This window comes from Branchiostoma floridae, chromosome 17 (assembly GCF_000003815.2).
Source record: "Branchiostoma floridae strain S238N-H82 chromosome 17, Bfl_VNyyK, whole genome shotgun sequence".
Lineage (NCBI taxonomy): Eukaryota > Metazoa > Chordata > Leptocardii > Amphioxiformes > Branchiostomatidae > Branchiostoma > Branchiostoma floridae.
In genome coordinates this window covers 8,810,341-8,833,017 of record NC_049995.1, presented here as the reverse complement: position 1 = coordinate 8,833,017, position 22,677 = coordinate 8,810,341, and the positions used below count along the sequence as shown (strand labels likewise).

The 22,677-nt window shown below is 39.6% G+C and overlaps 1 protein-coding gene across 11 annotated transcripts in view; it reads right to left on the bottom strand.

Moving 5' to 3' along the window:
* Positions 1-22,677, bottom strand: part of LOC118404481 (cytosolic carboxypeptidase 3-like) — an 87,107-nt gene that overhangs the window by 11,531 nt on the left and 52,899 nt on the right. For 8 of the 11 annotated variants that reach the window (XM_035803554.1, XM_035803560.1, XM_035803559.1 and 5 more), the window contains 12 exons: positions 12,779-12,971; positions 11,314-11,468; positions 10,614-10,692; positions 10,331-10,409; positions 9,674-9,860; positions 8,926-9,077; positions 8,180-8,368; positions 6,963-7,109; positions 5,956-6,101; positions 3,757-3,855; positions 3,041-3,189; positions 620-890 (listed from right to left, as the gene is read on the bottom strand). In XM_035803554.1, coding sequence (XP_035659447.1) covers positions 620-890; positions 3,041-3,189; positions 3,757-3,855; positions 5,956-6,101; positions 6,963-7,109; positions 8,180-8,368; positions 8,926-9,077; positions 9,674-9,860; positions 10,331-10,409; positions 10,614-10,692; positions 11,314-11,468; positions 12,779-12,971 — 1,846 coding nt within the window. Of the gene's footprint in view, positions 1-619; positions 891-3,040; positions 3,190-3,756; positions 3,856-5,955; positions 6,102-6,962; positions 7,110-8,179; positions 8,369-8,925; positions 9,078-9,673; positions 9,861-10,330; positions 10,410-10,613; positions 10,693-11,313; positions 11,469-11,528; positions 11,582-12,778; positions 12,972-13,481; positions 14,005-18,913; positions 18,983-22,677 lie in introns of those variants that run through there. The other 3 variants (XM_035803563.1, XM_035803558.1, XM_035803564.1) reach the window with 3 other exon arrangements.

Sequence of the window (22,677 nt, the reverse complement as noted above, 5' to 3'; positions counted from 1 at the left end):
AGTAAGAAGTATATCTTGTATTCTTATATGTCTGTTGTCTTTAACATGTAGGGTAAAATCAGTGTGCATACATGCATAAGTAAGAGAATTACTCAAGATGCTCTCAAGAATACATTTTAACTGTTACAGTAAGTAATATCACATATTCTAATTCATTCCATTTGTATTGTCTTTGTCTCTGTCAGAGGACTAGTCTTTTGTAATAGCCGTAGGCTCATATAAAATAGATAAAAAGACAATAAATAAAATTAAAATGAATGATAAGAGTTATTAACAAGTAATAAATGTGCGTGCTGATCAGCGAAATTACTAAACACTGTCAGATAAATCTATGATATGGTCCATGATTGTATACCATACAGTACATGCACATGTACATGTATCACCAATTTTGATGGTTTTTATAGATCTCACACAATAGATCTTTAAAAAATTACTTGTATGTTCTACAAACCTCTAATTATTTGGAAATTCCAAATACCTTAAGTTTGGAGTAAAGCCTTTAATTCAAGCACATGGTTTTCCTGTCTCATTATCAAGCAAATATAAACTCCTTGCAAAAAAAAAGCAAATCTCAATTAAGTTTTCCAATAACAAATAGTACATGATGTTCACTTACTCTGATTCTGATAAAGTCTTGGTCACCTCCAGCTGTTCCAGTAACCGGATGCACCCCTCAATTGTCTCTGTTGACATGGCCTCAATCATCTTGTTCACATCCACATTCCCCTTCTCATCCTTGTACTCAGGGCTCTCCAGAAGGTGGGGAGGGAGGACAGCTTTTGGAGCAGCCTTGGATTTCTTCTCCTTTGCCGGCTTGGTTGATTTGACGTTCGACTTGCTGGTTTCTCTGTCACTACTGGACGATGGTTTACTGGACGTTTTCTCTTCTGTGAAAACACAAAGATGGAGATAAACCTTACAATATACATGTACCCAATAGAGTCTAGATTATATATATTGTAACAAAGGTGCAATAGCATGGCAATGTCAAAGAAAATGACTGGCACTAAAGGTTCAGGAGCTAATTGACTCATGCAGGGGGTGAATTGGCAGCCCGAACGCAGAGAAAGTTCTGCATGCAGTGTGTCTTCGTGCTCCAAAATTCATTAGATTCTGTAGGATTTTGTACAGAGGCCGTCCTATATTATTTCCGATCCCAAAAGATTGCCCACGTTTTTGCACACAGACAGCATGCAGTTGCACCTATGGCAGGTTGTAACCTAAGCTTTAGTTTTATATTCTATTGCAGTTGCTTGTCAATGAGTAACTGCTATTTGTGGTAAGCCTATACCATATTTGGTGACAATGAGTTCTTGGGAATAAAACAGTATAACAATTTTTGAACATGTCAATCCCTGGTCAGATACAAAACACATACACTGTGACAACAATAGTTTCTGAAGACACCACCAGACATTACCTGAGTCTGAGTCACTTTCCTCATCCTCATCAGATTCCTCCTGGACTTTTGACAGAGGTCTGAACTGGACGACTTTGTCTTATCCAGTACAAGGAAGCATTCAAGAAAAGCGAATTTTTTTCCAAATTGTTAGTTAAGACATTACATGGAATTTATTGCTTAAAAAGCTAGTCTAAGAACAGTCATCTTCAACTGATGTTAAAAAATTATGCTTTCTCATGCAGCTCGTGGTAGTAATAGTACAATGGAGCTTTGCTGTATGCATATGACTCTCTTTTTAGTGAAACACACCGGGTCACCCATACTATTCCATGTGTTGGGTTCTTTTAGGGGCATACATTTGTAGGTTTGACACTTAGGTATGGAACCAAGGAATGTACTTGTGTACTTCCCGCTAGAGACCGAAACTGTGCAATTTGTCTACTTTAGAATATTTGGCCAGTAGCACATGTACTAGGTACTAGTAGTTGAAACAGTGATTACAAAAGAGTGCAAATATCAGTTATAGAAATGTGACTGAAGCATACAGCACCCTACCCCTGTGATAGCCTCACCATATGAGGATACTTTTTACACAATTGGTGACAGAAAAAGCATCTCCAATCATCATTCAGCTTTAGTTAAGAATGGTAACAGAAGGACTACATTTTGGAGGGTATGGTTTTCTTTTGGTAACAGGTAATTTTGTGTTAAAAGAACTCTCCTATACAATACCCTACCTTTGTTGGGTTGAATTTCAACATCATCAAACATGTTATCCAAATCCGGACACATGTCAGTAGTGGGTGGTTCTACACGGAGACCCAAGTAATAGGCAGGACTACTAGGATCCTCTAGTTCCATGGGTAATTCAGCTACTGTAGGTGTGTTTTCCATACACTCTTCCAGAGGGTTTTGTATTGCTTTTATCCATAATGTGAGCATGCAAGAGGCCAAATGTGTGAGTAAAGATTCATGTCATTGGACAGAAATCAAATTATCATGAAATGTGAAAAATGGAAATGATGATATCTGCCCAACATTATACATACCATGGTTTGTTGCCTCTTCATTGTCATTTTCAGAACTTTCTTCTACTTGCAAGTGTGTTGCATACTTTGTGACAGAGATTGTGTCTTCTGGAACTAGTTCTAATCCCAATCATGCAGCATGCAAAATTTTAGGTCATATTTATCATACCATCACTACTACTATGTAAAATGCTACAATACGAACAGCAAATGTACAATTAAATTTTACGTTACCATTCCCTTAAGCCACACAATTTTAATCCATTGGTCCTTGGATTATAAAAATAATGCCGTAGTAACAATACAAAAACAGAGTTTGAGAGAAAGGTTTAGGCCTTTAAACGCACAGTTTCAAAGACTGAATATTTTCAGTTACTACTATATTCTTCCAACAGTGAAGGTTTTCAAAGGCATAGGTACATACCTCCAAATTTTCGATGGCTATCAGCCTATCTTATTCAGCTAATTTTTCCAGGCATTTTTCGTCTTCTACTCTTACTAAATTTTCCCTTTGACATGAAAATGTTCAAGATCTAAGAAAATAAATTGGTGCAGCCATAGAATTTATAAACATTTGGTTCTGTAAACAAATAAAATTGTTGTTTACCTTTCTCTTTCTCTTCATCGTCGCTGAGCTCTTCGTTGTCGCTGTTGTTGTCGTTAAGGTCTGGTTGGTTGGTCGGCATCATGTCGCGTTTCTGTAGGATCATGTGGGTGATGTGCCGCGTCAGGTCCAGGATCATCGCAGATTGTTTACTGGAAAAGACAAAGGCAACCCAGTTGTTACTATGCAGCAGAGCCCCCTACTGGTTTGTTGTATAACTGCAGGATCAAGTGAGTGATGTCCTACGTCAGCTCCAGGACCATCGCTGATTGTTTACAGGAAAAGACAAAGGTAAACCAGATGTTACTATGCAGCAGAGCCCCCTATTGCTTTGATGTATAACTGCAGGATCAAGTGAGTGATGCATTGAGTCAGGTCCAGCATCATTGCTATTTGCCTGCTGCAAAAGACAAAAAAAATGTGTCACAACCCAGCTGTTACAGAGCATTAGAGAAATGGCTATTTTGTGGCAAACCAGTTGTACTACACAGCAGAGCCCCCTACTGGTTTGTTGTATAACTGCAGGATCATGTGAGTGATGTGACGTGTCAGTTCCTGAGTATAGTATGATTATCAACAGACAGAACACAATGATACAAAGTCTGATCAAGGTGTGATTGACTTTGCATAATAGAGGAACTACTTTATAGTCTATTGGGTTTTGTCTGTCTTTCCATGTTGCTTTTATGTATTACATGGGCAAGAGTAAAATTTGATACCTTTTGTTCTCCTTGGTCTTAACATAGTCCAGTACCACCTCACAAAATGTCTTGCCGATGTCTTGGAAATCCTTAATGTTGAAGTGCCTGGGAGGTCCGCTGAGAAAAACAAACAAGAACATGTTTCGGTAAGGATTTGTTTACCAACAATCAAGGTGTATTTTACACCCTGTGAAGAAGACTTAAAGTAGTGCAGTTACTGTGACTGTGTAGTTGTCCAGGTCTTGCTTACCATGTGAGTTGAACACCCTTACTCACAGTGTGCAAGTCAAAACTTCTACAAGTCTTGTGTTTAATCCAAAAGATATTATCACAAACAAAAATTAAAGACTTCAAGTTTGACAAAAATTTCTGGTGCCCGAAATATTTTTTTCAGTGACAATATTTGAAAGAAAATTTTCCTATACTATTTGTTCTGTGCACATTTTGCTTACAAAAAATAACATGCTGACAATGAACTTGCTTCAAAAGATGTGGAAACATTTCATGCAGCCCCTTTTGTGCGAACTCTAACCTTTGACCTGGCCTGACCTCAGGTTCCTTCTGGACTCGGAAATTTGCCTTCCTCTTTTTTAACACACTGGCAGCGGTAGTAAGTTAGAGTGTACAGTATGGAGTTAGTTCTATATATAAATATCCTTGATGTATTAGTACTCTACATATATAGTACATGAACAAACATTAGAGTAAAAGTATATCCCTTTTCTCAAGACCCAAACCTAAAAACACACACAACTGACAGACACACACGCAAATGTGACAAAAACAATACAAGTAATTATGAGTACAAACAGCAGCTCTCCCTAGCAGAATCATAAAGAACTGCAAGAGACATAACATCCATTGGCATAATACCGGTCGGTTTACTGCAATTTCTCAAGCAATGCTAATTTGGCAAATGATCAACGCATCATTTTCTCCAGTTACATGTTGCTGTTACAGCTTACCTTTGCCACTTCTTCTGTGTAAATTATTTTGTCTCTCTGGTCCTGCTAAAAACATAATATCGTAATTGGAACACACCGCGGAATTGCACGGAGAACGGGCGCGTGGTTGGAAGGGGGTGCACTATACCGGTCGAACGAAACACGGCACAATTAACTGCCGCTATGTACCTTTATACATCCTCTGTTGTTCCTGTCTTTCCTGTTAGTAGTTGCACAAAACAAAAATCTGCATGAGCATACAAAAAGTCATGAGAAAATGGGCGTATACTGACAAGAATTTTCATTTAATTTTGGTCCGTCACAACCGCTATGACGTAAAACTTTACTGCTGGCCGTAGCATTAAAAATGGCGGGAAAATGGCGGCGTACGTTCAATTTGACCCATTCATGCCGTTAAGAAATTTCCGGGGGGCGATAATCCGAACGGTTCCTCACACTTTTACACGAGTTGTAGGTCACCAAAAGAAATTCAAGATTGCTGTTGATTCATGCTCGTCTTGTGCCGTGAGCACATGTGATTATTATCTACAAATCTGGCGATGAACGTGACAGTGTGTTTGTCCCACGACGAGCTCGCCTGCCCCGAAAATGACCTGAAAACTTGTGGCCTTGTTGTCTTCGAATGCATTGTTATCGATGCTTTGTAAATTATGTATTGGACACCTAGATGTCTGAAGTGTGCATACCTCAGAAATAACTATTGTTGCATGTGTAGATCTCTTTAAGTTCCACTATTTTTAATCGACCGGTATTATGCCAATGCATGTTACCTTTCTAACTTCCCTGTCCACAGAAAATTAAACATGGCAAACTTCATGTGGGTCAGAAACTCACACAAACAGACACATAGACATTAAAAAAATTCTTAATCCCTATGGCCTGGCTATGATAAATACTAGCTCCCCCTAAAAGAATCATACAGAACTGCAGCAGAACTCAAATTCATAACTTCTCAGCCCCACAGAAAGTTGCCTCCATGGTGAAACTGTTCATGACACACCAACTCCCCCTATCAGAATCAAATAGAACTGCAGCAGAACTCACCTCCCTAGCTTCTCAGTCCCACAGAAGGTTGCCTCCATGGTGAAACTGTTCATGATGCACCAACTCCCCCTATCAGAATCATATAGAACTGCAGCACAACTCAACTCCCTAACTTCTCAGTCCCACAGAAGGTTGCCACCATGGTGAAACTGTTCATAATGCACCAACTCCCCCTATCAGAATCAAACAGAACTGCAGCAGAACTCACCTCCCTAACTTCTCAGTCCCACAGAAGGTTGCCTCCATGGTGAAACTGTTCATGATGCCAGTTCTCCACATCACAACACGACCCGTAGACTCCTTGCACTTCTTGATTTGGAACTTGCAGCCACCAAAAGCAAACTTGTCTGGAGCCTTTTGGAAGGAAGTAAAGCGATAACTTGTATCATTATATTAAGCTATGTTATCAAAGACTTAGCAACATAAGGTTACAATTTCAGGACACTTTTAGTTTCTTCTAGCTCTGACCATGTCCATTCACCATCTTTTATAAGATATGATGCACAACATAAAGGAATTTAAAGTACCAGATCTTTGATACTTCCTTGTGGAATGTAAGAGGAACTTAAAACACCTTTTTTCCATATCATGCCTACATAGCACCAAGGACAGGGTAAGTACTTAACAGGCACCAACATTTCAGCATCAAGAAGAGGTCTAACTAAAAACTGGTTACAATACAGAAACTGTAAATGCATTTAAGTTCGCGGGGATTTAATTTCGCGGTAGCAGGAAAAATGACTTTTCGCGGTGGTTTTAATTTCGCAGTAACACCATAGACTGCAGTCTAATACCATTATAGAAAAATGTTCGCGGTGGTTTCAAGTTTGCGGTGAAGTGGTCACCACGAAAAAACATTAATCCACCGCGAACATTTCTGCATTTACAGTATCATCTGCAGCATTTTCTTACATGTTATTTTTTATGTTCATATCTACAGTATCATGACAATCAATGGTGTCTGCCATAATGGTGTCTCACTTGCATTTGTGTATTACCAGTCTTTAGAGTCTGAAATGAAATAGGAGCTTTTTTCCACTACTAAAACTCAACAGAATGAAATTTGTGCCTTTGGTAAGGGTAAAACATGTAAATGTACCTGAGTGTTAGAATCTTTGCACACTTTGACGTAGGACCTCTTGGTTTTGAGTCAAACACCCTTATAACCATTAGGCCACACAATAGTCTATAAAGTCTTTTTGTCTCATGTATTACCTTCTGTGCCATGAGCCAGGGAAACAGTCTCTCGTTGATGAAGACCTCAGCTCCGTCCAGTCCCATCCTCCCCTGGATGGAGTTACACCCGTACATGAACACATTCGGCTTTCTGCTGTGGCCATGCAGATCACAGTACACAATGATCTGGGGGGGAAAGGAACATAGCAATCAGAGATGGCAGACTTCACCCCCTCACTCTTACCCGTACATGAACACATTCAGCTTCCTACTGTGTCCGTGCAGATCACAGTACACAATGATCTGGTGAACAGAAACAAGGCAATCAGAGATGGCAGACATCACCCCCTTACCCCTACCCGTACATGAACACATTCAGCTCCCTGCTGTGTCCATATGTCCGTAGTGGGCCCCCTTGGAAATCAACTTCAAATAAGTTGAAGGGGCTACCCACATGTCTTGAGATTAAATAAATAAATGAATTTGCCATAAAGGAAGGTTACTATCCATCAGTGTTCTAGCCAGCCTGAATTGTTTCAGTCCAGGGCTCTAGCCAGCGTCCGTTTTTCCGTCAATTGACAGAAATTTGATGCGTCTGACGGAAAAATTTTAAAACCAATCCGTCAACCTTGAAGGACAAAAATCCTTGTTGGAAGCCACAGGCGGCTTGGGGACGCTGTCCACGGCGGTGAAAGCCACACACTGTTTGTTTTGCTATTACTATGATTGTTGCCAATGTGTGTCGGCGCTCTTTTGAATACGATAATCTCATTAAAACCGTTTTTTCAAGGTCTCAATGGCAACATTTACTACTTTGTAGAGTCATAGGGAAAATTAATTTTCGCGGTTTTCACAACGATTGGAATTGGCTGACGGAAAAAAAATTCGCGCTGGCTAAAGCCCTATTTCAGTCCCCTGGATTTTGAATGGAAATTCTGTCGAGCGTGGAAGGCATGACGATTCTAGGAAGTCTAGGAAAATTTTGAAATCTAGACCCTCAAAACACTATTTCCTGCATTTTGAGGCTGGGGCATATTTTGCTAGTAGAGTAGACTTAGCTTGGTTCAAAGGCATCTGTGCTGAAGTCCTGGAGATCATTGCAAAATTTCATTTTTTAAATATCATTACATGCCAATTTTTGTCTGTCACAGAGGACGGAATTGACTAAATTTTTGTCCCTCCTCAGCTGCAAAACCCAAAGGACAGAAGGACGGACGCTAGCTAGAACCCTGCAGTATCCATACCACAACACTCACTTCATGGTCTCTCTTGAAAGCTTCAGTCATCTCCTTGATGTAGTACACCGTGGGGAAGATATCCTTGCGAGGGTTCCGGTAGTTCCGGTTCAGGTCCCGCGCCGCGAGCGAGCAGCGATAGTTCCCCACGATCACGCCGTCTGGGTTCAGCATCGGCACAATCTTGAAGATGAAGTTTTCTCTCAACTCCTGGAGATTGAAGATGTCACAGCATTTAGCAATGTCTTCTAAAGTTCTGGCTTTAGTATTACTTCCCAAAAATTTGTTTTTGTATATGTATGTGGGAATAATCTATGCAAGGATGACATGTTATAAGTGATATCCTTATTCTGTAAATGCATTTAAGTTCGCAGGGATTTAATTTCGCGGTAGCGGGGAAATGGACTTTTCGCGGTGGTTTTAATTTCGCGATAGCACCATGCACTGTAGTCCCTTACTGTTATGAAAAAATGTTCGCAGTGGTTTGAATTCGCGGTGGAGCGGCCGCCGCGAAAACCGCAAACATTAATCCACCGCGAACATTTCTGCATTTACAGTACTTCAGGACCATATTTAGGTATTCATTCATTTACAGTTTACCTCAACAAACAAAGGAAATAGCTGTGGAAATTGTTGAAGAGAGGCTTTAACTTTAAAGTTTGGCTGTTTCTGTTCATGAGAAATCAACAGAGATGGGTATAACTTTTTTACAGATGGGCATGCCCTTTTCTGAAGTGGGTTGTACCATGATTTACGAGGGGTGTTACCTTGGCAGTTTCTGACTCCCCCGTGAGGAAGTCTAGTAGTCCCTTCATCATCCAGGAAGCCTGGGTCTCCCCGGGGTGGACCCGTGCAGACACTACCACACCCTTCTTATTACGGTGGCACGCCTGCCGCAGATTGACCTTTGACTCCTCATCTGGGTAAACAGATATAACTCAATTACATTACAATACTCACAAGGACATTCACTCCATCAATGGACCCATTGTTTACAATAATATTATAGTAAAACATCCAACATAAAACAAAAACTAAAGAAAAACAGATCTCAGAGGAATAAAAGAAGCCGTTTACATCAGAGCCCATCAACCTTCCCTCAACCGAGACGGGGGCTGATACCAACTTCCAAGCAGCTTTGATCAATAGCTGATGTCACACTTCTGGCTGGATGTGTGACATAGGTTGTTTCAACTTGATAAGGATCAGAAAACTGATCGAAAGCTTGTAGGTAAGCTATATTTTGTGTGCGGATTGGTCTAAAATTGTAAAAGAAAAACAGAAGTATCAACTTGAAGATTCATCTGTACCTTACCCTTCTACTTTTTTTTACAGTTTAGTCAGTAGACCTGGTGATGAAGGTTAGATATCTAGGTAATAAGATATGCTAAATAGCAGTTATTCGGGAAACTGAATAATTTTAGAAATGGTCAGATGCTTTAGATCTGAATGAGTTGAACAAGAACTTAACTCTAAACAGTGCTAAACATTAGAAAAAAACAGCCCTTTGCTCACCTGGGAATTCTGTGATGGTGAGAAGGAAGCAGCTGTTGCCGGCTCGTGTCTCACACAAGACATCTCTCCTCACGTGCCTGCCAGTCTCCTCGTTATTGCACAGGTCGTCCAGGTGTTCCTTGAGGTCCGTGTAGGTGTAGGGATAGCAGTGCGCCAGGTAGTATGTGTCTTCTTCATACGGGAATTCCTGGCAAATTATGATAAAACAGTTCCATGTATCTTCAATAAGAATATCTGAGTGTACATACACATGTAGCAGGTTTAGGGATTGTAATTAAGCACTGCGCCAGGTAGTACATGTATGTGTCTTCTTCATATGGGAATCCCCGGGGAGTAGTAAGATATTAACTGTTACAGTTCTGTCTATCTTTGTTGGGAATGTGTACATGTACAATGGTGTAGGGGTAGCAGTGTGCCAGGTAGTATGTGTCTTCTTCATAATCATATGGGAATTCCTGGGGACAAACAGGGTAAATCCAGGATAAACATTAGCACAAAGACACATATGTCAAGTCACCATAGACCTACGCCTAAAATTTTCTAGGCCTCTTCTGAAAATCTTCTCCAATATAATCATAGACTGAGTACTTTGTGGTTAATCATTTACAGACAATTTTATTATGAATCAGATATGAAAAGTCTGAATGTAGTTCTCACCATCTGCCACTCCAGACAGAAGTAGGTGATGTCTGGTTGTAAGAGTGGATTCCTGCTGGTGTTGTAGAACTGGTAATAACTGAAAACAAGACAAAGATACACTTAGTTTAAATTAGGAAATGCCTACAGTAAGTATTTTATAATTACTCTTTCTATTCACAAGTAATAATGTATTTGAACAATGCAATCCGTCAGGCTTTGATGCGACCGTTTATCAATCATGTTTGGTACATGCAAAGGGTGGACATTACTGTTAATGGCAAAAGAATGACATCAACCTTACCTAATGTGGTGCCCAGATCTGTGCCAGCCTATCGTCCTGTCCCTTGCCATTCTGTCAGAATACACTAGGGGGCGCATGCCTGAGGAGTGGGTACATGAAAAAAGTCACTTCTTTTGCTATTCACAACACACTGTACAATGTAGAATGTATCAGCAATATGTACAAACTAAGGTGCTGATCATCCAGAATCAGGTAAAATGTACATTCAATAAGCCCTCTCACAGGGACTAGAACGCATGTACGGAGACAGGAATTCTAGGTAATACGTCAAAGGTAAAGGCCTCGAAAAAACAGTCCTTGTCTCGACCATTGTTACGATTTGCATAACAACGTCCAGACAGGTTTTCTTTTCTTTTTGTGGGCCTTTACCTTTGACATATTACCTAGAACTCCTGTCTCTGCACATGCGTTCTGATCTCTGTGAAATGGATTATTGCTTTGCCCTGTGTTTCAGCCATTTGGCTTTATTCCTAAATACAGTAGAAGCCAGTCAATTGCACAACGGATAAATGCACACTTCTGTTAACTGCACGGAATCCCAAAATCCCAAATAAGTGCGGTCCATCTAGATAACTTCGCATTATTGCACCAGCCGGATAATTGCACGAAATCCACTGGCAAATAGGCTGTGCGGATTCTACTGTATCAAAGAAACAAGAAATTATTTTGTGTGGATTTACAAAATGTAGCACTGACTTACCATAATTATAGAGGCTGTCCCTCTTGAGTAGGTTGACTATCTGGAACTTGTAGGTGATGCCGGGAAGGGCGTTCTGAACCCTGAAGTAGAACCACTGGGTATGTCTGGACGTGTACAGGTCTGTCTTCAACACTAGCTCATACTCGTACTGCCCTCTGGAATAAACAAACAACAAAACACAATTGGTACATGATTAATGTAGAACCACTGGGTATGTCTGGACGTGTACAGGTCTGTCTTCAACACTAACTCATACTCATACTGCCCTCTGCAATAAATAAAGAACAAATCTTAAACAAATTGTACATGACTATTGTACATGGCATCTAATGGATTCATGATACACTGTACATTCGTATATATCAAGCTTAGTTGCAATCAGTCAGTCAGTCATAGTCATACAGTGTATTACAGCACCGTTGGGGTTATACCGTTGGGGGCAATAACATTTCTTCTAGCTGAATATGAGACTGGGATGCGCCAGGTCTCCCGTCCAATATGCTAAGTAAATAGTGGTACATCATCGTCTTATGAAAAATATCATCATAACCCGTTAGGCAAGTTGATGAAGGTTAGACATCCAGGTGATATGTTATGTCAAATAGCAATTACTCATTGACATTAACTGATGATTTTAGAATATAGTAAAGATGATCATTTCCATTCACTGTCACATGCAGTCACTGTGGAAACTTTGAGATCAACTATAGTTGGCTACAGTCGTCTAGCTTTAATTCACACCAAGAAGAGTTCAATAATTGTCAAATACTAAGAAGATTAATAAAATATCCCATATAAACACATCTCCATAACCATTCATATATTGCATACTGTAAATGCATTTAATTTCGCGGTAGCGGCAAAATGGACATTTTGCGGTGGATTTAATTTCGCGGTAGCGCCATCCCGCGAAATTCAATGCATTTTCAGCACTGCACTGTAGTCACGAACTGCCGTGTAAAACCCGGCGCCTCTACAAACCGCCAGTCGGAAAACACTTGCTGGTTACCCGGTAAGGGTCCTATACAGACGGATAGAACAGTTTCCATGCTTTTGACTTGTTCTTGCGTGAGCCACTGTTACTGATCTAATCGTATCTACCCTCTCAATACGTAATAGTATACAGTAGTACGACCTTTGTATCATGGTGAACATACTGTACAGTACTGTAATACAGTTGGTCGTATGAAAAAATTACATGTGTGTCTTCAGTCAAGACTTCACCGTAGTAAGTATGTCAAACATTTCATTATACAGTGACAAAGACAGTAGTAGTATGTACATGGAGCGGAAAAGGGGCACCTTAGGCGGCGCCAGCAGACGAAATATTCGCGGTGGATTTAATTTCGCGGTGAAGCGGCCGCCGCGAAAACCGCAAATATTAATCCACCGCGAATATTTCTGCATTTACAGTAACACCAGCCTTTACAATCTACATGTACTAAAAGCATTTTCTAAGACTTACATTCTTCTTGCTTGCCGAAGGTTCCCTGATTCGAATCTGGACTCGAACGAGAGGCTGGGGCAGCAACCCTCCGGCACGTTGTGCGGTACCTGTCCCTTCGCCATCCTCTCGCTGTCAAACACGACGACCTTTCCCCGCCATGGCCGCGGGAACCTTGATTGATCATTATCGTTGATTGTTCTGTGCTGGAAAACTAAACAAATGAAAGTCTTCAGAATCTTTAAGCAACATGATTATCATTATGAAAGAACACATAATTGATAGTACAAGATATAAAGAACACAAATTTTAAAATGACATGAAATATTAAGCAGTAGGATTGAAGTATAAACAATACAGCAAAACATCCATCCATTCATCCATCCATCCTTCCATCCATCCATCTATTCATCCAACCATCCATCCATCCACCCAACCATCCATACTTCCAACCATTTCATCCATCCATTCCATCCATCCATCTATCCATCCATCTATCCATCCCTTGTACACTATAGCCAACCAAAGGACCGACCAAACAACCATATGCATACAATCAATTCAACCAAATTTGTTTACACATGTACATGTACAAAGTCCATGCTCAAGTTGTTGTAGTACACTTAAATGCACATGTACATTGTCACTGACAATGTGTCACTGACAATGTAATATACATTGTACTATACACATTGACAATAGAGAAACAAGAGAAAAGGCTCACTTTTGTGGTTTGACCACAAAGTTTCTAATTTTTTGTATTCCGTCGCTATAAACTTTGGAGTCTCGATCCTGGGCCCATAGTAGTGCGGCGGCCAAAATGGGCCGTGGGGCCAAAATTTCTGGAACGTCGACTTTGAGTTGTCACTTTTATGCGGGAACAGATCATCCCGGGCCAGTTCTGTCCGCCCTTCTTCGTTGTAAAATTTATTCTGTTCCTGGTTGTCGGCGTCCAACATTCCCTGCCAAAACGTGCTGTTATTTGTGAACTCATCGCCATTTGACATCGTGTGCGGTCTCACGCTCGGAAGCTTTCCTGAGTTTTCCGTTGGGTCCGACTCCTCATCCTCTGAAGAAGAACTGTCGCCATATCCATTCTTTGTCGGATGCAGCGGGGAAGAGCGCGGTGTTCTCGCGCTGAAGGTCGTTGTGTTGTTGCTATCGTGCAGGCTTCCGTACGGGCTGGCCGCGGCGGCAGTCTCGGCGCGGTGAACCCTCATGTGGAAGGCACAGGTGCACATCTTCTGCTGCAAAGTGGGGGGGAAGGGAACACATGTTAGTGTACATGATCAAGTACATCACATAGACTAGCAAATACGTTGTGTCAGGGTTGTAGCCAGCACCTGTCCTTCAGTCCTTTGAAGGAATTTTGCAGCTGGGGACTGAAAAAAGTTTTCCCCATTCCGTCCCCAGGGACAGACAAAAATTGATATGTAAAGATATAAAAACACTGAAACCCATGTGTTCTTCCTCACCAAAACAGATGCCATTGAACAGCATAGTCTACAAGCAAACTTTGCACCTCAAAATGCAGGAAATAGTGTTTCAGAAGGTCTAGGTTTCAAAATTTTCTGGGACCCAGACCCCCTACAAATGATGCGCAACACCACGCCATGCCTTCGGTGCTCGATAGGATTCCCATTCAAAATCGAGGGGACTGAAAATGATTTCAGGCTGGCTACAACCCTGCATTGTGTACATTGTACTAAAAGCACACTGAACACCATATTCTGCATGTACCTTGTGCTACATTTTTACTTGTAGTGTTACAATACCAATTACACTAATGTACATGTATGATAAACAACGGAAAGAATGATCACTTAGTGAATCAGATACAAATTCCTGACTGGTCATTTGAGATGCAATGTTTTTACAGTTACAGTTACTAAAATTACACTGTACATTTGTATGACAGCACGCCTCGTGCATGGTGTAGTGACATTACCAAATTAACTAAAAACAACTGTAGAAATCTCTACCGGCAAACCATTTCCCCCTACTTCCATAGGATTTACCATAATTGCTATCTACATAATGTACAGTAAATCGGCACCATTTACACATAATAGTACCTGCAACACATTAATCAATCTTCTCCTTGCCGCCTAAACAAGATGTAACTAGATACAACAATTGGGGCACAAAGATATCCTGGGTACCAGACCCTTGCTCTAAACTATAGCCCTTTCGAAATAAACTATAAGCCCTTTCACCTAGGAAGGTCACAACACTGACCTCTATAGGCACCCAGAGATAATTGACACCCGATCTCTGATATCTATCCACTGTGTGAGAGATAATCAGGGCTCGCGTGCTGTGTTTGGCAGTGGGGCAAGTTGTTTCCCGGGCCGAAAAGATTAGCGACTATAGCATGGTGCTCTGGTAACCAGCGCAGGCTAGCCAAAAACTACCTCAGTCAGTAGAAAGAATGTTGAAACACTGCCACAGAACAGTCCAAAATTGCTGCAACAACACTTACTGTTAGTAGTCCTCCTATACTACCTAGTGCCGGGCTTATATACAAGACTTAGTATACTCAGTCCTGTGTAAATTTATCCCCCACAATACTGTATCCAGAATTATGGTCTGAGTCTCAGCAGCTGGTTCAACAATCAAACATTAAACATGTCCTTAGTTTGGAAAACAGCTAATTAAAGTTCTCTTTGTTCAAAGCATGCAGTTTACTTGATAAATGTTTAGTAATATAACCTTTATATACACACTTTTCATGTTTTAGTTTTCAGTATAATATTATATCCTGTAAGATGTCTTTTGCATAACGGAACTTGGCTACTTTAGGCCACACCAATTTAATTTCTTGGTTCACGGATTTTTTAATAAAGAATATGGAGCGAGAGGGCGAAATAAAAATAAAAATAAAAATTGTAAAATGGTTGGGGTAAAGGTAACGGCTAATCCAAAACATAAAGAAAAAAAGTTTTCAGCTTGATAAAAGTACAAAAACACTATTTTTGTACAGTAACAGCACCTGTACCCACACTTTAAGGAGCTTATAATATAAAGGCCAATTTGCTACACCAGAAAGTTGGTGAATGGTTTCATTAATGGTGAAAATTTGCTGAGTGGTAATTTTTATTTCTATTTTTTTCCCCAAAAAATAGGAGCGAGCGAATCCGTGAACCAAGAAATTAAATTGGTGTGGCCTTACATTCATTTGATAAATGTATTAAATATCAATTTATATATTATACTTCCCGTGATTTAATTTCAAAGTCTGACTTAGACTGCAAGCTGTCCTTTACAAATGAAATGTATACATGTAAGCCAATTTAAAGTCTGATAGATGTTATAATGCAGACATTAAAGCTGCACTTCCTATGATTTAATTTCAGATATCATAGAAACCTATAGGGTTATTTATGATACAAAGGTATCTCTTAGTTTGTATCAAAAAGACAATCATTATAAACTGGATATGGTCATAACTTTTGTAGCAGGTAGCTTTGGGCTCAAGAAAAATTGGTATTATATCATAGCTTTGAGCCCTTATGTTGTTTTTTTTTTTTTTTTTTTTTCAATTTCAACGCATTACACTAGATGATAATGTAACTGAGAATGTTACCAAAGTTAGGCTATGTACCAAGTCACTCCCCATTACCTGAATACATAGCCTGTCATACCATGGCAAGCTCAGTACTAAATGTACACTATCTGTGCCCCTTATAAAAGTGTTTTGAATGTACATACAAAACACTTTCATTGATAATTTGTGTACCAACTACCAACAACAACTAACTAATATTGAGATTACTAAAAACCTGATAGATGCGATAGGTTAGTTTTTTTGTTTTATCATGACATCAAAAATCTATTGATACTTTTGTGATCCTCTTACCAGGGTCTACCAGCCTAAATTTTCATAGAAAAATATTGACGTTTGATTTTTTGCCCCTCCCCCTTGTCATTTAGAGGGTGATACATTTGAAAGCTGATATAAAGCAGGACATGATACCCAGAATGGCTACGTTGTTTGTATCACGCAAAATATTATATTTTTGTACAAAAAGGAGAATTTGCCATCTAAAATTAGTTGTATACTGAAAGGGTAACAGATTATATATCAAACTACATGTTTTCAACAACACTACAAACAAACAAGGACAAATTTTCACCTAAAAAGAAAAACCAAGAGAGACTACAAAAGTATGACACTAAAAATCTTTGTTGTTCGTCTTATTCTTATAAAATGGGACAAGAGACATCACCTGAGTCCTGACCATTGTTTGCAATTGGTTCTTGCCAACAAAATTTCTATTGAAAGGTGAAAGTACTGGACCACTTATTCATTTTAAGGATAAAAGTTAAAAAGTACCTGACAATTTCCTCTCAGAATCTCACACACCCCTGGTAAGTGTACAGCCATGACCGTCTCCAAATTTTCCCTACTGAGTAAGAAACTGCAGCAAATCTTTCCTCTACTTATTTCCCAGTTGCCAGGCAAAGATCTACAGTTGTTTAAGCACCTAAGCAACTATGATCTGTTGTTAATGCCCTCCCCTGGGAAGACTTTTGTACCAACGTTTAGACTTAAAGAAAACACCTGTACACGTACAGGTAAGTATATTGCACAGGTGTGCATGACTTTGGTGTTGAAGACTGGATATTAGGTTGTTGAGGTTTTCGTCATGGTAAGTTCTTGCTGAACATTGTTCGTCATTGGACCAGAGTTACACATGTACAAGCTGAGGGTAAAATATCTTTCATGCAAAACTCAACTGTTGACAGATGTGCACAAGCATGTATATGTGAGATCTCTATAAAGGAATGTTTACCAACACCCCCATCCTGCAAAGGGTGGCAATCTACAGTTTGACAAATCACTCAATGAATTTCATACTTAGTCTAATGATGAAGATGATGGTCTAATATCATTAAAAGCTTTGTGAGTTTTGTTGTTTTTCCAGTCATATATTATGCATTTATTATGTTATGAAATCAAGGGCGTTTCTAAAACATGCATGTTGGGGTACAACTGTAACATAGGGGTATCTGTAAAATGATGATACGTCTATGTTTAGAAACTCCAAACTCTAAAATAGTGCAGGTCCTCCTTGATAGGGCCTTCACACTGAAACCGAATCAGCAGGAATCAAGCAGAACCAGCCAGAATGAAGTACAAATGTATTTGCGAAATTCGTGACATTTGGGACCGAGTGGGAATTTCAAATGGACCTTAAGTTATACCCCCTTCACATGAGAAGGAATGAGCCAAAATGCCGTCAGAATGAAAACAGTCTTTTCTATTCCTGGCAATTCGTAGTGTATTCTAGAAATTCTTACTGCATTCCGGATATTCTTTTGGCCACATTCGGACAGGATTCGAAGTGGCTTGCCGTTTCGGTTCCCCATGGAATGAGATAAGAATATTTCTAATAATGTTGGAATGCTGCAGAATGCAGTCCTAATGCAGTTAGAATAGTTGGAATACACTTAGAATACGCTTTGAGTGCCGTTCAATATTTCTCCTTTTCGAATGCACCTCGACAGTTAATATGTCAAAAACTTTCGGGCCAGGCAAAAGAACAGGCACGAATAGCTGGAATGCAGTAAGAATTTCTGGAACACACTACGAACTTCCGAGGAATTGCCAGGAATAGAAAAGACTTTTCATTCCGACGGCATTCCGGCTGATTCTTGCTCTCGTGTGAAGGGGGCTTTAAAAAACATCAATAGTTATGCTGGGGCACCATCCTTAGTAGTTTGTGCTTGCATAATAATACAATATATTGCATTATAAATAAAACACTCTATACAATGACACAGCATATTAGTAAGGGTCCAACTGAAGCATAAACTAAATGATGATGGTATCCCAGCTACTGTCTACATATACATGCATGCATATAAAAGCCTGGAAATGAATGCTGCCCCTCCCCCACTTTCTAAAAGCAGTCTTGTTTTCATGGAGCAAACAATACCTTGCCCTATTTCTCTAAATTTCAACAAGGTGCAAGAAGTAAAAATCTACAAAAGAAAAATAAAAAAATACAGGCAAACTGCTCTGTATCGTCTAAAACTTGTTTGTGAAAACCTTCCCATAAGTTTTTGCATTTGACTTTTCAGTAGTTGTGAGACAACTACCAAGTCTGTAAATAAAACTCAAAACCACAGCTCCTACCAAATACTAATTACCTGACGATGCTGACATCTTGCCTCTGAAGCGAGACTTGGAAGTCGCAAAGCCATGGCCTACACTCGGACGACTCCAAAAACAGACACCACAAAGTTACGTTCGTATCATAACCGATCTTATTACACTCTACAACAGTTTGACGTCAGGGTCGTAACAGCAAAACAATGTTGCTACGGTCCTGACAGTACGTTGTAGGCTCACTGTATTTGTAATCCCCTATTTGAACTCAAGGCGTAACTATCTACTGTTGTGGGTTCCATTGTAGAGTACACATGGCTTGTGGTGGGCCATTGAGTCTGTCAGTGTTAGCGTACAGTCTGTCACGTTCAGTCTACAGTAACACCGTGTTTGAGACTGACCTATCTTTCTTTCTTCAACGGTTAGCACAAAAACATTGAATGCTACATAGAAAAAGCTGTCTGTGTCGAGCCGAAACGTACGTGTTCAATGACATTGTTGGCAAAAGTATTTAAGGCAATTAGAGAGAACTTTCTCTGGAGTGGATTTGCCTTGAATGGATTTTGATCTTTTATGTTAATAAACCTTTTACAGTCAGTAGGTTAGCACATAGCACAAAAAACATTATGCTACAGAAAACACTGTCTGTGTCACTTTGGAGCCAAAACGTGTTAAATGACATCGTTGGCAAAAGTATTCAAGGCAATTAGCAAGCAGTTTCTCTGGATTGGATTTGCCTTGGATTAGATTTTGGTCAATTGACATGTGATAGACCTTTAAGTGTAGTACCATACAGTATAAAACGTAAATCATATGGCCGAGGAATTATGACAATCCAGACATTTTGCCTACAATATCTGCTTTCTATAAACCAAACTTTTGAAAAATACCATAATAGATGTTACATTTCATATGAAAGCTGTCTATTAGATAGCTTTCATATGAAATGTAACATCTATTATCATAATACCGGCACGTTTACGACGATTTCTCTAGCCATAATGATTTGACAAATTGTCAACGCATCATTTTCTCCAGTTACATGTTGCTGTTATAGCTTACCCTTGCCACTTCTTCTGTGTAACTTTTCTGCCACTCTTGTCCTGCTAAAAGCGTAATATCGTAATTGTAACACGCCGCGGGATTACACGGCTAACGGGCGCGTGGTTGGGAGGGGGTACAAAATACCGGCCGGAAGAAACACGGCACAATTAACTGTGGCTATGTACCTTTATACATCCTCCATGTTCCTTCCTTTTCTGTTAGTAAATGCATAAAACATAAACCTGCATAAGCATACAAATTGTCATGAGAAAACGGACGTATACTGTCAAGAATTTTCATTTAACTTTTGTCCGTCACAACCGCTGTGACGTAGCACTTTACTGCTAGCGTAGATATAAAAATGGCGGGAAAATGGCTGCGTACGTTCAATTTTGCCCATTCAGTCGTACATCCGGGCTATCATGCAACGGTTCTTCACACTTTTACATGAGTTGTAGGTCACCAACAGAAATTCAAGATTGCTGTTGAATCATGTTCGTCTTGTGCCGTGAGCATGTGTAATTATGATCTACAAATCTGGCAATGAATGTGACAGTGTGTTCGTCCCACGACGAGCTGCCTGTCCCGAAAAGATACTGAAAACTTTTCGCCTTGTTGTCTTCGAATGCATTGTTATCGATGCTTTGTAAATGATGTATTGGACACCTATATAGATGTCTGAAGTGTGCATACCTCAGAAATAACTATTGTTGCATGTGTAGATCTCTTTAAATTCCATTATTTTTGATCGGCCGGTATAAGTCTTACGGCCGGTATTATGCCAATGCATGTTAAACACACAAGTTAAAGCTGCATCACATTGTAAGAGGTAGAACTCTTCATTGAAATGTTTCAAGACTGTGAAAAAGATATGATATTCTTTGAATGTACAACAAGACCCCATGCACAATTGCTAGTGGAGTTGAAAGTGGTCCAAGTATAACAGCTGGCGAGAGACAGCTGTCTCTTAGCAACCAACCCAAACAAAGATGGCAGGCTGTGACCATATAAAAATACATAATACAATGTACATGAAGCATGATGTAACTTAGTCAACAGTTGAATGGTGAAGATTATAGTGCAGAGTCTGTCGACTCAATTGACAGTCAACAAACGAACATGTCAGCTTGAACGTACAGCAATATTTTTGTAGGGGATTACATGATTATAGTACAGTAGAAGCCGTTTAATTGCACACCCCATTTGCCATCATATTGTGCAATTATCCAGATGGTGCAATAATACAAAGTTATCCAGCTGGACCGCACCAGTTTGGGATTTGAGAATTCCGTGCAATTAACAGAAGTGTGCGTTTATCTGTTGTGCAATTAACTGGCTTCTACTGTACACAAATGCAGATGTAAGTATCAGAATGAAATTTGAAATATCAATATGACAAACAAACAAAATACAGTATATTATTCAAGTTTAGTAAATTAAAAAAGAGCTGAGTTTAAGGGAAATTAAAGAGTTTGGGCCTTGAGGAAATTGTGAATGACACATTTACTATGAATTCATAAAGTCAGTCGAGAGAGCCTATTTAGAAGAATTCAGCAACAGTAACCGGTACCACACATGGCTTTTAAGGATCTAACTGAAATTTTTAAAATGTAGATAATTTCCATAGAATCAGTCCATAATGATTCATTATCAACTTACTGTTGAAAGGCCCACAACCAGCAACACAACCAGCAACGGAACAAGGAGCTCGAAAAATCCAGTGTCCAAGACTGACAAGTTTTGATTGAATGACCAGCCTAGTAAGTGTGTGGGTGGCCCCATTCATAATCCTGAAATTGCTGTTTGCCTATATGATAATTTCTCCATAGCTCAAACTGTAGGTTAAAGATTAACAAATGTTACACTCAATGACGTACCTGTGACCGTGGCGCCCATTTCAATCGCCTCATGACAACTCAACGCATAGAGCGAAACTTCAAGACACTACGAATCTCCCACCACTGAATCCTTCTAATCCGTTTTAGTCTTTTGGCTTAACCAAAAAATAACACTAACACAATGGTGCTGGGGTGCTCTCTGTCACCTGTGTTTTTGTTGGTGGTGAGGAATTTGTACAGAGGAGTTACGAAAATAAGTGTAATGTGCAAGAAAAACTCGTGTGTTAGGAAGGCTTTGTAATAGAGAAAGGTCGGAAGGTGTTTTAATTCTATGGAATCCCTATTTTCTGTAGCGTCTTGCTGGGGGCCACTTGTTTTATCATAAAAGGTGTGGTACGTAATGAGGGCATACTTTATGGGATGTTCTTTTTATAGAGAAACCCCAGGTCCTAGTAATGCAACTTGTAACCAAATTGTTTTACAACAGGTTGTCACTGACAGCGAATTGAGGTCACTTTTCACTATACCGGAAACTGTTGTCTGACAAAATAATTCCTTGTCAATGGCTATTTCTGTCATGCAAGTATGTAGCTGAACTGAAAAGTCTACTCTCCAAGCAGACGTTCAACTCTGGCTGAATTTGACATGTTTTTAGGTGTTTCGTCAGGATTTCTGTTTAAAATTTGTACCTTTTCTTCTTGTCCCCCAATTGAAAGATGGTACAAAATAGAAAGCCCAATAAAAATGCCTGAAACAGCCAGAGCCAAACCTACATTAGAGAGAAGACGATCCCCCCTGAAATATTGCATGACAAATGTATGAAAAAACTTGCACTAAAACATTTTTATGTACAATACTAGGCATATATCACACACTTTTAATATGCATTTTTTTCTTTAAAAAATAAGAAAATTTTACAAACA